Source organism: Manis javanica, chromosome 16 (genome assembly GCF_040802235.1).
Source record: "Manis javanica isolate MJ-LG chromosome 16, MJ_LKY, whole genome shotgun sequence".
NCBI lineage: Eukaryota > Metazoa > Chordata > Mammalia > Pholidota > Manidae > Manis > Manis javanica.
In genome coordinates this window covers 50,875,038-50,889,400 of record NC_133171.1, presented here as the reverse complement: position 1 = coordinate 50,889,400, position 14,363 = coordinate 50,875,038, and the positions used below count along the sequence as shown (strand labels likewise).

At 53.4% G+C, this 14,363-nt stretch overlaps 2 protein-coding genes across 2 annotated transcripts in view; one reads left to right on the top strand and one right to left on the bottom strand.

Moving 5' to 3' along the window:
- DAAM2 (dishevelled associated activator of morphogenesis 2) overlaps positions 1-14,363 on the top strand; it is a 710,965-nt gene that overhangs the window by 170,137 nt on the left and 526,465 nt on the right. The window lies entirely within an intron of this gene.
- KCNK16 (potassium two pore domain channel subfamily K member 16) lies at positions 47-7,468 on the bottom strand. The gene is made up of 5 exons (XM_073224140.1): positions 7,044-7,468; positions 4,337-4,451; positions 3,140-3,306; positions 2,121-2,286; positions 47-1,808 (listed from the first exon to the last, which is right to left on the bottom strand). The coding sequence occupies exons 1-5, from the start codon at positions 7,254-7,256 to the stop codon at positions 1,585-1,587; spliced, it is 885 nt and encodes a 294-aa protein (XP_073080241.1). The 5' UTR covers positions 7,257-7,468; the 3' UTR covers positions 47-1,584.

Genomic DNA, 14,363 nt, shown 5'->3' with positions numbered 1-14,363 from the left:
CTGGGGAAGGCTGCTGGGTGACAGCATGCACCGAATAGGAACGGGCCTGGGGCCTCTGCAGCCTGTTCTGTGGCAACAGTGGGAGGGGCTCCTGGAGACCGCACTCAACAGGAAGAGAAAGCAGAAGCCAAGTTTATTGTCTTAGGGCCCCTGCTTAAGTACTTAGACCTTGAGACTATTGCCAAGGACTTGATGCGAGTCCTCCTTGGGCCTTTTACTCAACCACCCTTTCCTTTGTGTCCCCAAAGATGAGGAACCCCAGCTGATCACCCCTTGTCCATGAGCTTGGGAGGCAAGGGAAGCCTTGACTAGTGGGCTTGTTCATTCCCTGCTTCTGAAGAGGCCCCCTTAACTCCCTCCCACACCCAGAGTGGAGGAAGGGTCCAGGGTATCTAAGGAGTGTCTGGGAGACCTCAGTTTCCCAGGCCTCTCCTCCATATCAGGAAGTCCTGGTGTGTAAACTCTAGCTGGTGTAGCTCCTTCCCTGGGTGTCCCATCTGGCACTGCCTCTGCTTCATAGTCTTCTCTCAGTCTCGTCCAGAGGTCCCCTGGCACTTGTGGGCCTGCCTTGCTGGGAGAGGTAGGGGCTGAGTTTTGCAGTCATTGGTGAAGCTGGGCCTTGGGATGGGCTGATTTAAATCTCTCCTCTCCTTCTGGCCAGAGATGTCCCATCCGGCAGGAGGAAGGCCAGGGCTGCAGAATGCATTCCCAAGGGAGACCAGGCCTCTACAGAGCTCATTTCCTGGAATTTTGCTGTGATCTTCCCAGGGAGTGTCCAGAAAGGGTCTTAAGAAGACAGAAGTCCAGAGGAGGGTAGTGATGTCGAAAGGTGTCCTTGAGGGGTCAGGGGAAGCCATGCCCAGGAAAGTGGATGGGACACCCACAAGCTCCTAAGCTTTGTCTTTGGACAGCTCTAGACCTCTAGGCAAGGGAAACTGGCGCCATGGCTTTGAGAGACAGCTGCACTGAGGGCACATATCCTGTTTGCACGTAGCTGCTGCACAGTCCCTGCCCAGCCATTCCCAGGGGCTCTTGTCATACCTGGTGTGCCCTGCCATCATAGGATTTTGGGCACTGGGTCAGTGTTGCCCCTCTGTTTGCCAAGTCCTTCCATTTGACTCAATGTACATGGAGGGCAGGAACTTCCACTGTCATATCTTGGGCGCCTGACACATGGCAGCCTGACAAATGCACACTGTGCATGTATCAAATGAGGCAACAATAAAATCACCCTTTGTTTGCTGTCCTGGATAAGGTCTCCTGGGAGGGAGACGCAGGGAGGGCATGGAGATTTGGCTACAGTGATCCACGTCTGGATTCAGCTTTTCCAGGTCACTTTTGAGAAAGGGGTTTTGGGACAGCAGTGTACATCTTACTCCACACACATCTCTTTGATCCTGCCTCGACATCTCCTTTCTGTTGTTTTCTTGGACACTCCTGTCTCTGTGCTTTATCTGGGGAGTTCCTTGAAACCAGCCCTGGTTGGGAAGTGAGTGGGTTGGGAGAGGAGGCGGCGGAGCAGGAAGTCCAAATGGTGTATTGGGTAGTGGGGGGAGTGGGAGGGGCTCCTGGGGCCACGGGGCCTCATGCAGAGATGGGGATCTTCTGGGGCCTGGGGGGGCCATTGGTCTCAGGGGCTCCCCCTTCCTTGAGGCTGAGACCCCTGCTGAGCAGCCAGAGCTGGGAGCACCTGTGCAGAAGCAGGGGGCCTAGTGGGAAAACCAGCGCCAGCCACGCCAGGCCCAGGAAGATCCAGATGGCTGCCAGGCTCCGGTACACAGAGATGTAATGCTTGCTGGGGTCCATGCCTGGCAGGGAAGGGGGGACATGATAAATGCCAGTGGTCTGAGGACACAACTACCCTCAGGTTCCACAGGGGCCCCTGCCAGCCTCTCCATAACAAGGATCAGCAATGGAGGTCCCTGGGGGAAAGGGCAATGGGTCGAAGACCAGTGACTTCTGAGGATGTTGTAAGAATCCACAGCAGCCTCACAAGCCAATCATCTTCCCTGAATAACCAAGGGCTATCTGATCCTCAGCAGCTACCCTCTGCTGACACCTCCCCGTTTCCTGAATGCCGGCGGCCCCCACCCTGAGATACGTGACTGCCTTATTCTTACCGATCACATAGTCCCCAAAGCCGATAGTGCTGAGAGTGATGAAGGCAAAGTAGAAGCCCTCACCGAGGCTCCAGCCCTCCACATGGCTGAAGACCATGGGTGGGAAGATGAGAATGACCAAGGTCCCCAGGGTCAGGAACAGAGCCAGGCCCAGGATCTGCAGCAGCTGGGAAGGAGAGAGTCTTTCTCTGAGTCCATTTGGAAGGCTCCAGGATTGTACGGTGGTGGTGGGTCCTGGGGCAAATTTGGGAGTGGGGCTGGGCCACAGCTATATCCCTTCTCTGCCCTGCAGACCTTTGGGGTGGAGACTGTATCTCTGTGTATGTGATTTTGCCCAGGCTGCAGAAATCTTTGGTCAGAAGGGTTGCATAGGTTGGTCAAGTTGGAATTCGGAGACTCCTTTGGGTCTGGGGATCATACTTGTACAGGCCTACCCAGAGACTCAAATCTGGGATGGAGGATGGTCACTGAAACCATCCACACTCTGTACTCCTAGCGTGCCTGCCTTTGCAAGGGGGTGGGTACTGGCAGTTTGCCGAGTGGCCTAGAGTTTGTTTCAATCATGGGAAGGGATATTGGAGTTTTGTGATGACCACAGAGATGCACCACTCGGATGCGCCTCAAGGGAGGCCTTGTTAGCCAGGTGTCAGCAGGCAGCCTCCAGCTCTCAACTCCTTTGGGGTGTACTTCAGCTATAGAGAACTGCCTGGCCCATGGGCATACCTTTCCCAGGAAGGCAACCTGGTGCCTGATTGAGCAGGGGTATGAAGTCTTGGCCATTTCAGCCACTGTGGGGCAATTCTGATGGCTCCCACACACTGCAGAGCCCTTTGAGGGGCTGTCCAAGACTTTGTCTGGCTCATATGGCAATCCATTTCTCCCTCTGCCCAATCCTCTTCTTCCATGGATGTCTCCATGGAATACCCTGCTCACCAAACTGATCTCAGTGTCAGTTTCTAGGGGATTCAACCTGCAACACGTTCTGTCACAGGAGGGCTGGAGGGAGAGAGAGACCCTACCTGGGAGCGCCTGGGCTGGTCCTCCCACCTGTTGAGGGTGGCCAGGTGGGAACGCAGCCCTGTGCCCAGGTGGTTGAGAAACATCACGTTGAGTGGGATGCCCACCAGGGCATAGAAGACACAGAAGACCTGGCCTGCCTCCGTGCTGGGTGCCAGGTTACCATATCCTGTAGGGAGAGGAGTGTGCAAATATGGAGAAGAGATAGTCTAGAACTGCCTCCCCCATAGACTTTAGCAGAGCTTGGTCTTCCACCGCCTATGGGAGGTACAGGGGAAGTTTACCCATTCGCATGAACACTTTTTCCACCCTCTTGTTAGATGATCTCTATTCATTAGACTCCTGCTTGTCTTTGAAGGCCCATCTCCAATGACATTGCCAATGATACTGCCTACAGGAAGCCCTCCCAACTGCCACCTTCTTCCTCCCTACTAGGTGTGATTACCCATAGTACTTTCTGTCATTTCTATCTAATTATCTACTTTGCCTTGTACTATTGTTTTTGGTGTACTTGTCTTATTCATCTTCATTGGCTTGGAAGCTCCTTGAGGGCCCAGCCTGGATCTGACCTAATTTGTACCCCCTTCCTCCTCCATCTGCTTTGAAGGTCCCCTGAGCTCAAGGAAGGTGTATGGAATTGGACTTAATTGAATGGATGGGGAAACTGGGGTCAGTAGGGGCCTGGGGGTTTCCTTGTGGGAGGTTGTGTGGGTTTTTTGTCTGAAGGGGTGTAGCAAATGGTGTCAGCTTTCTCTTGGGACACCAAGTGTCACCTGCAGCTTGCTGGTGATGTTTTCCCACCTCATGTCCTGCATCTCTCGGCCTGAGAGGTTTCTCTGGCCACAGGAGTGTGCTTGGTCTGTGGGCAGGTCTAGGATCAGCTCTCCACCAGCGAGGGCAGGAGTTGGTAGATAAATACTCTCACTCTCACCCCTCAAAGGGACTGTTCTGAGCATGGGCTCTACCTAGTGTCCCAGAGGGTCCCAGTGGGAGTGGCCACTCACCCTCACTAGTAACCGGCTCACTAATGCAAACTTTATTGCCTTTTCTCCCTTTCCCATTTCACTTTCCCACTTCTGTACTCCTGCTTCCTGGAATCATCTTCTAGATAAACCACATCGTGTCTCAACATCTGTTTTTGGGGAATTCAAACTAGGATAGGGACTTTGGGGAAGCCCTTCTCCACCCGGACCCTTTACCTATGGTGGTGACGACTGTGCCTGCAAAGAAGAAACTGCTGCCGAAGTCCCAGTTGCTGGGGTTGGTGGAGTTGCCCTTGGGGTTCACACCCTTCACCCAGGCTTCCATGATGACCTGTGGGGGGCAGCATGGGGTGGAGGAGCAGGGGAAGAGGCACTGGCTGTTATCCCAGCTCTCTGCAGGTGCTTTCCTGTCATCTCATTCGACGACATTCTTAGTCTCCTTTCCATTTTGTGTAAAAGGAAACGGAGGCTCTGAGTAGCTAAGTGACCTGCCCAAGGTCATTAGCTTCCAAATCCACTCTTCTCCACTGGCCAGGGCTAGCTGAGGTGTGGGCTGTAAGCATGGGCTGGTGGGGGGGAAATGGGCCTGAGGAGGAGTGGTCCAGGTGGAAGATGCTGCCCATGGCCCAGAGGGCGAGATGCAAGTGCACCATCTGGACAATGGGAGGATCTCAGGTTGAATGTTCCTGGAAGGGTTTACTTGGGAATGTGAGGTTTGGGGGCCAGAGGGAGCATGGGGCTGCCTTTCTGTTGAATTGATGGTGGGAGACAGAGAGCCTCTGTGTGTTCTCTGTGCTTCCAGGTGAGCTGGCAACCTCGCTCTCTGCTGTCCCCAAGTGAGTCCCTGCCTACACCTAAAGAGAAATTCCATCAGAGGCCAGGGCATAGGACCTGTGTGTGTGTGTGTGTGTAGTGGTGGTGCTGTATATGTGTGGTATGTGGTATACATGTGACATTTGCATGTGTACTGTGTGTTGCATCTGTGTGCATGCTTATGTGATTGTGTATGTTGGGTGTGTGTTTACAGAACCTGAGCACTTGCAGGGTTGAGCCTGAGCCCCTCCTGAGGTCCTGAGGCCGGCCTCCTTGGAGATGGTGGGGCTCCCTCCCCCATCTGCTTCTCACCTCTCTCCCCTGCAGCCGTGAACTGTCCCAGGGCAGCAGTACAAGCTTGCCTCTTGTACTGGAGGTGGAGGGATGGAGGGAGGTGGTGGGGAAGGGGTGCATGGGCCTCTACTTCCTGTGGGGACCGTTTTCTCCCTGGCTGGGCGAATGTGCTCCGGGCAGGGTGGGGTGGCAACAGTGGGCCAGGCGGGTCTGGGTGTCCTGACACAGGCAGTCTGCTTTTCCTCACTTTGGCAGAAATGGCTTTTTTTTACATGTGGACTTTGGCCTCCCTCTCTTTCCCACACATGCAGAGAGGCCAGGACAGGACATTCTGGAATTGCACCCACTCCCTGGAGGCCCTCCTCCTTGGGAACAGCTCTTGTCTTAGACCCAGCTACCCCCACAGCCAGCCTGAAGTTCCCTATCCCGCTGAGGGGGGGGCTTGATGTCATCAAGGGTACCGAGTGTGGGCCTCCAAGTGTGATCTTCCATTCTTGTCCTGATCCCTTCCCAGCCCTGATAGGGGTGTCATGGCCCCAGCTCTGTACTGCTGGAGAACAAGGAAATGAAGTCTGAGGCCAGAAGCCTCATTTCCCAGAAGAAGGCCTGGACGGGTCTCTCACAGCTCCAGAAAGTCCTCTCTGACCACCCAGCCTACCAGTCAATCTTCTAGGCCAGATGTTCTCTATCTTGAGGGGGTACCGGTGTCACCTGGAGGGCTTGTTCACATGCAGAGGTCCTGGTCCAGTGGGCCTGAGGTGGGGCACGATCAGTGGCATTCCTCAGGAGCCCCCAGGCCATGCTGAAGCAGCTGGTCCATGGGCCTCGCTTTGAGAACAGCTACTTTAGGCTGCGCCCCGCCCCCATCACTTACTGCTAATATGCACAGTGGGAGCTCTGTCTCCACCACTGACCTTGAGCTGACATTCTCCACCTCTGTGCCTCAGTTCCCATCTACAAACTGGAGCTAGTGATAGAAATAGGTAATAATGAGGAAACACATGTAAAATGCTTGGCCCCTGTTCCCACTGTTTAAGGCACATTGTAAATGCTCAACAAATGCTAATTATCATTGTGATGACTGTGCACCTGGCTTGTTCCTTTGTGATGGGTGTTGTCATGTGCTCATCACTGATCCCCCTTCACACCCCCGCACCCCGCCCCACAGTCTGGAATGCATTTATCTTCCCCCACAACACCGGGTCTTGCCTTGTTTCTGGGAGAGAGGGTGCTGGGGCCCTGGAATTTGTACAGGGAAGCAGAAGGGACCCTGGTAGGGGGTGACTGCTCTGCCACCAGAGAGACACCCTGGCCACTCCCCGAGCCCAGCTCCAGGTGGCATGAGACTGGGGAGGGCCGGCATGGCAACAGCTCCTGACCTTTATCTGACTCTCCAGTGCAGTGAGCACAGGCAAGCCAGAGGGAAGAGGGCAGGAGCGGTAGTCCACGGCTGGGGTTAAGGGCGCACAGAAGGAAATGTGCACTGGCACAGCACAGAGACCCAGCTCATGTTGATGCAGCAGGTGCAGCTTACAAGGTGCTTCTGATTTATGACAAATGTCTGCAGCACGTATAAAATCATTCTCCTCACCTTACAGACAAGGGAATTTGGGACCAGCAAGGTTAAGTGACTTGCTCAATGTCACACAGTGATCTAGTTGTAGACCTGGAGCCAGAATCCAGCATGAAGTCTTACCTGGCTTTCTGTCCCACCACATACTGCTTTCAAACAGGGCATTAGCCCTGAGTGGTGACTCTGGACCTGCCATGAGAAGCCCCATTCTGCCCACCAGCCCGCACCAGCCCTTCCCGTCACCTGCACAAACTGCTCCAGAGCTCTTGGGTCCAGGCAGGTGTAGTTCTCCAGGAAGCGCAGCTTCTCAAACTGAAACTGGTCCTTGGACTGAGTCTCTGCCTGCTTCTCCAGCAGCTGGAAGATGGTGGCACCAAGCAGCAGGTAGCAAACGTAGGCCATCAGCAGGGGCAGCACCCGGCGGCCCCAGCAGCTGCAGAATCCAGCGCGGGGCATGGCTTGGCCAGGGCTCTGCCAGGGCTGTGGGGCTGGCTGTGGAAGGAGAGGCGGGAAGCACCCAGGGACCTGCGTCCAGGCTGCTGCCTGCCTCACCCTCCTCAGCACAGGTGTCTGCAGGCTGGGGAGTCTGTTTGAACAATGTGGCTCAGCTTGGCTGCGCTAAGTGCCACAAGTGCAAACAGGCCTGCCACCCCCCACCCAGCCCTTTTTTTTCCAGGGAGAATAGCAGGCCAGTGGCACGGACCCCTCAGGGAGACCTACCGGGTCCTTCCGAGGCCACCATGGCTCACCCTCTGGCTCCGAGTTGGGTACTTCTGGGCCAGATCTGATGCTCCCTTTCACTCTGTCCAGGCCCAAATGGGCCCCCTCGGCAGCCCCCAGCTTTTCACCATGATGGCCTCAAGCCCCCAAGCTTAGGAGCTGGGAAGAAGTCAGAACGGGTGTGGATAAACCTTGTACTCAGTTGCCTGGGGTACAAAATGGGGTTAAGAAAATTGGCCTGCCTATTGGGGGAACCCGAGATTAGTAAACTGGGTGACAAATCATGGCAAAGTAAATAGACAAATGACTCTCTTAATCAGGAACATATCAGGGTTGATGCTCCTATTAAGTCAGATGCATTTGCCCCGTAGCTCTTGCCAATGATATTCCTTGCTTGCAATGCTTCCGCTGATTCCCCTCACAGGATGGTATGTTGGTGGGATGTATGTGTGAATAAAGAAGCGAAGTGTCTCCTGGCCCTGGGACAGCGTCTGCTCTCGGGGAGGTGAATCTGAGGGTGTTATCCTCTTTCTCTTCCTTGCTTCTGTGTGTATTTGCAATAGATTTATTGAGATATGATTCACACACCAGACTATTCACACATTTAAAGTATGCAACTGAATGGTTTTCAGTATGTTCAGAGTCATGCAGCTATCCCTACGAACAACTTTACAACATTTTCATCACCCTGAAGAGGAATCCTGCCCCCTTTAGCCATCATCCCCCATCCACCCAGCCTGTTGCAACCATTAATTTGCTTTCTGTTTGTGGATTTCTGTATTCCAGACAATTCATATAAGTGTGCTCATACTAAGAAGCCTTTTGTGTCTGGCTTCTTCCATCAGCATAAGGTTTTAAGGTCCATCCATGTTGTAGCATGTCAGTCCCTCATTCTTCTTAATGCCTGAATCATATTTCACTGTGTGGATATACCAACATTTTATTTATCTATTTATCAGTTATAGACATTTGGGGCTTTTCCACTTTTTGGCTATAATGAATAATGATGCTATGACTATTAACCAAGGTTTTGTGGTGATGTATGTTTTCATTTCCCTAGAGTCTATACCTAGGAGTGGAACTAGTGGGTCATATAGTCACCCTACATTTAACTTTTTGAGGAACTGCCAGACCATTTTCCAAAGTGGCTGCACCACTTTACATGTCCCACAGCAGTGTGTGAAGGTTCCAGGTTCTCTGCTCATGTTTTCTGATAGGGGACACCATGAGTTGCCGGCCCCATATTCTTTCCCTCCTTCCTGGGTAACAGAACCCCATGTTTGTACCTGTCAGCCCCAGGCAGTGGAGCCTGACTGGTCTAACCCATCATGCCAATTCTGCTCCCCGCTGTCCCGGGCTGGCTTCTCCAGGAGCAGCCCTGAGAGGAGGGGTTGTGTGTCAGCAGTGGAGTAAGTGAAGACAGATATGGGCGTGGGCAATAGGCACGCTAGCGCCAGCGCAGCCTGGTTCCCGGAGAGCCCTGGTTTATAGAGCACACCCCTTAAGTCCCAGTGGAGGCAGGGGAGCCACACTTTCATATTCTCCCACCAGCTGGCCATCCGGGAATCTTGGGTTTTGTGCATCAGCAGACAAAACTGCTCCGGTGGACAGTCCACTGCAGACTCCCAGGGGCAGGCCGGGCCTTTGAAAGCCAAAACACATGAAAGCAGGGAAAAGGGAACAGAAGTGGGGGTAATCAGAGGATTGACAGTGTCCCTTGCACCTACTTTCCAAGCTCCCTTGTAGCTGGACAGCCATGTGACCCAGTTTGTCCATTTAGGTCTGGGCAGGGTGGGCTGTGAGATGTGGGGCGTAGTGGAGCTGTCCTGATCAGGGGGTCTGCTGCAGCCACCCACCTTTCCCCCTGTGCCCTGAAGTCACAGGTGACCCTGCCAGCCACCTTGTGTCCTTGAGGGGAAGGTCAAGAGCACAGCAAAGATGCCCAGCGGATTCCTACACACCTATCTCTAGATTCCAAAGGTGTGAGAAACATAAACCCTATTTGTTTAAGCCACTGCTAGGCATTCTGTTGCTTCCCAATGGTTACATAAGGTTTTTTTTAAAAAAATTGTTCAAGGCTTATTTGAGTTGGAAGGAATAGGAACACACTCCAGTTATCTCAAGTAAATTAAATAATTTACTGTAGGAAGCCAGGAGCCAGGGCTCTCACTGCTAACTCTCCACTGTTCCGTGCCTGCCCACTCCCCTCCGGGTGCCCCTGCGCTGGTCCCAGCTGCCCTGTCTCTGTGCCCCAGAGATCTGCTCCAGGATGGCCCCCAGCATCTGCGCAGCATCAGCGCCTATGCCCTCTGCTTTTTTCTCTTGGTATTTCTTGGTTCAAATCCTCTGTGATAAGGCTGAGCCCAAGAGCACCTTTTCATGTGGGCCACTTCCCAGGTGTCTGCCAGTCTTTGGGTCAAACACTACCCTTGGCTGATCTGCCCCAGTCGGGGTGGAGGCATCCCACCTACAGGTGTCACTTGGAGGGGACTATTGGGAGGCAGGCACTGTGGCCAGAATGTCCAGGACAAGCAATGATGGTTTCTGAAAAAGGGAGGGAAAGACAGAGACAGAGACAGACAGAGACAGAAGTATCTTAAAGAAAATAAAAGCAAAGGGGAGAGTTACTGTTTTCATGTATGGGAATGATCAGGAGAGTGGTGGCAACATAGGGTTTTTCATCTGCATTACGGCCAGAACCAGAACAGTAGGTAACAGGGACCCAAGGTGCATGCAGAGACATGGAGGTTACGTTAGGGACATCCGGACACTGTGAGAAGTGCTGAAGGCAGGTGTCCTTCACAGCACCTCCTCCATCCTGTGGTTTAGGTGGGGCCTGTGTGTTGGGGTGGAAGCCGCCTTCTCTGCCATCCTGCTGATTCTGGGCCCATGGAGGCTATACGGGGATCTAAAGCCACCCGTACAAGGCCCTTCTCACACCAGAGCTTTCCCAGACAGCACCATGCCATGATGTGAGCTTATCTTGGAGGGAGAAGAAAGCATGGGGAGTGACAAAACTTGCCCTTGACTGGTTTTCCTCTGTGGTTTGGAGAGATGGGGCAGCAGAGTGCTGGCTGTCATCTTGTCTGTACAGACTCGCTGATTCCTGGCTTTAAGCTAGGGCTGTAGTTACACCTGCACGGCTGTGTAATAACCAAATCCTATGCGATTGCCCTAGAAAGCTCAGATGTGAAGAGTTCTCTTGGATATCATTTAGAAATCTCAGCTGTTGATGTCTGGGGAATCTCAGGCAGGTCTCAGCAACCTCTTCAGCCTTAGCATCCTCAATGGTCTGGACTCTGTCCATGGGTAAATGTGGTTGTGCTAAGGTGGAAGGAAATGGAGGGAAAGAGAATAAACAGACCATGTGCATGGGAGAAAGGGGCGAAAGCAGTGGGCCAGAGGCAAGTCTGTGATGTGCTAGGGAGGAGCGGGGCTCGATTGGCCAGCACTGGCACCTCCCTCCCTCAGCAACCCGCAGGCAGGAAGCGGTGCCGGGTTCACTGCGGGAAGGCACTCCATCCACTTACGGACTACCTATGGAAAGCCGCCTGTGTGCCAGCAGGTCACCACACTGTGGCCCCTGCCACCTGTCCTGGCTGCCCTTTCTCTCCACTTCTGTGCTCCTTCCCCTTCGCTCTCTCCCGGCTGCACCCCTCACAGCCTCTCCCAGGCCACCCACAGACCTGAGGGACATTACCTGATGGGAGTGTAGGAGAGTCTTCTTCAGGATTCCGTCCAGTTTAACGGAGGCCTTCTGAAAACCCCAAGGCCTCACAGCCAAGGAACAGTAACATGCTGGTGGACCTGGTGGGTGCAGCGGTCAACGTGAAGCACAGCGCCACAGAGCAAGCCCCCCAACTCCCTGCTCCTTCCCTCATTCAGTGCCCACTCTGGATAGCCCTGTGTCTTGGGACCTGGTTCAGCTGCTCCTTCTGGCTGGCCATGACCTCACTTGATCAGGCTCAGAAGGGAACCTGCAGGGCCAAGGGGACCCCCCCCTGCCCTTCAGGCATCTCATCTCCCTGCCTGACACCTCCCCACATAGGCACCACTCGCTGTGAGCAATGGATGGACACCGGGCATGATTTATAATCCCTTTCAGGGAACTATTGCTGCTAATGGGCAGAGCCAGTTTGTGCTTCCCAAGGGGGAGGGCAAAATCAATTAATGGAGAGTCTAACATGGCCAGGCCTGCTGGTAGAGTGTGGCCTGACATCCGGCCATGATAAGGGACTTTCTGAGGCTGAACTAATAAGGAGAAGGGAGGAAAAAGAAAGAAAAATAATCCTCCCCCCCCCCCAGATCAATTTCATGTACAATGGGCAGAGAGAATGCAGAGTAAACAGCAGCTGGGCATGGCCTCTTTCCATCTGAATGAGCCCTGAGATAAGGAAAAGGACAGGCCACCCACCCCACCATCCAACATCGGTATTCACTTAGGGAGTCACCCAATAGGTGCATATCCGTACAAATGAAAAAGGGCACGTTCCAAACCGGAGCTAAAGGGAGAAGATAAGGCCCACCTGTCCCAGGTACATCCTCTGCAGAGAAAAGGCAGGTGAAGAGGAGGAGCCCTGGTCTCGGGTTCTGCTGCCCTGAGCCCACCTATGAGAAGGCACCATGGGCCCAAGGGACAGGTTCTGTATGAGGCTGGGCTGCTTGCCTTCTCCCCACAGTGCAGGGTGTAGGAGCGCATCCTGTGTGCAGGCAGGAATGGTGCAGTCTGTGGGCTTCTGCCCTCATGGCCAGAGAGTATGATCTCAAGGGCCAGTGACCATGGGACCAACAGAGGATGAGGAAAGCTGAGGGGTGATTCAAGGGAGAGGCCCCAACCAAATAAACACACCTGTCACCGATCTTGTTCAGAAATTCCCACTGTGTTTTGGAGCAGCAGGATTCCTTTGTCACATGAAACCTCCCCTGAGCCCCAGTATACAGCCCAGATCAGAGCTGGTCTTTGGTTGAAGCTGGGGAGGGGCGCTCCCATTTTCACTGGTCCCGAGAGTTGGATGGCGAGAACCCCCGCTCCCATGATTTTGAAATAGATGCCCTTGGACTTACCTTCAATCAGATCCTAAAGCAAAATTGGAGTGTGAATAGTTCATCCTGAGGAATGATCCCAAGAGAGTGGGGAGGAGAGATGGGGGCGGGAAGGCAGCCAATCCAGGGTGTGTTTTTGAACAGGTGAAAGCTGTGGGCAGGTAGGCTCAGACCCTGGTGACCTTGGGGAGACTGGAGAACATGCCTCAGGGTCGTCCCACAGGGTGGCAAGGGAGCTGGGGGGCCCATCCACCAAGTCCCGTCCTTCCCAGTGGAGGACCGCTCCAGGGGAGGCTAACTCCTGCACTGCCAGCCTGCCCTGCACTTGCGCCGAGAGGGCTCCTGTGGCCAACGGGAACCTTTAGTTAGGTAGGGACACACAGGCGCTAGGGCCTGGAAGCTCTCAGACATGACTGCCAGCAGGGCCAGGGGGCATGGGCAGTGTCGGTCTCAGTCTCTGAGTTTTCTGGGTCTTTACCTACTTTTCCGGGTCTGTGGTTTGTAACTTCTGCAGGCAAGTACTCACCTGTGAAGCTTAATGGAGGGGTTGGTCAGCTTGTCCTGGCACCTCAGGCAGATGCCGCTGGGAGCGCAACAGGGGTGGGAGGACCATGCCTATCTCCTTGACAGCTACTAAATTTGAAAAAAGAGAAAAGAGGGTTGGTAAAGATGCACTGGATACCCCATACTAAAGAAGCCCATGCCTCCTTCCCTCTACATGCTGTGGAAAAACCCGGAACTGCAAGAGACATTGGAGTTTGAGCAGCAGTGAACCCAGGAGGATATGGATCCCCCAGCTCCACATAGATGAGGGGTGCTGGCCAGGACAGACTTCACCTTGGCCCCCAGGGAGGGGCAGAGCCTGCAGCAGAGAACGAACTGAGGAACTGAAGTAGCAGAAAGCCAGGGTTGGTCCTGGCTGTGTGGGGTCATGCCAAATATTTTTTGTGGGCCCCTGTCTATATAAACAATTTAATTAAAAAAATGTACTAAATGCAGAAGGCACATAGTGGATCTCTGGCATCTTGCTGCACTGATGGACAGTGACTGCATTGGGGTATGGGTGGGGACTTGATAATATGGGTAAATGTAGTAACCACATTGTTTTTTCATGTGAAACCTTCATAAGAGTGTATTATCAATCATACCTTAATAAAAAATTTAAAAAAACGTACCAAATGCATGAGTCCATGTGAAGTATGGTGATTTATTGGTGAAGGTTTAGAATGTTGTAGAGCAGATACTTACGGGTTTGTAGTCTAATCGGTGTCTGCGAAGATTCTTTGTCCCATGTCTGAGGGTTGCTTGGATCACATCAGCACCATTCTGTAGCCTGATCTCAAGGAATGTCAGGAAGGAATGCAGTGCCACTCAGCAGGAATGATCTCTTGGAATTGGGGACTAGAGGCCCCAGGGCAGCTCCGCAGACATGAATCCTAGAGCACTTTGGGGCATCTGGCCAACCCCATGAATGAGTTGAGTATTCTGTAGGGAGAAGAGGGAACCGAGGCTTATGGGTTGGGGAGGGGCTGGTCTGGGCTAGGGATGGCCTGCATGGATGACATCATTGGTGGTGGCAGGTTCCAGCACTGAAGTGAGACTTAGGAACTATCTGGCAAAGCACTTCAAGGTGCGGGGTCCTTCGAGGCATGGCTGAGGGTATCTCCTTGCCTGGTTCTAAAGACAGTGATGGAAAAGCAAACCCCAGAGATATTTCAAGGAAGAGAAGATAACAGAATCTCACACCTGGGACTAGAGAGGGAATGGGGTTGGTCTAGGGAAGGGCTGCCTTCTCTACAC

Bases quoted from the DNA above. Each gene is read 5' to 3' on its own strand.
- KCNK16 (XM_073224140.1), bottom strand. From the start codon at position 7,256: ATGCCCCGCGCTGGATTCTGCAGCTGCTGGGGCCGCCGGGTGCTGCCC. The intron at 3,307-4,336 runs GTAAAGGGTCCG...CTCTCCCTACAG, and splicing joins CACAGTCGTCACCACCATAG to GATATGGTAACCTGGCACCC. The intron at 2,287-3,139 runs GTAGGGTCTCTC...TCTCCTTCCCAG, and splicing joins ACCAGCCCAGGCGCTCCCAG to CTGCTGCAGATCCTGGGCCT.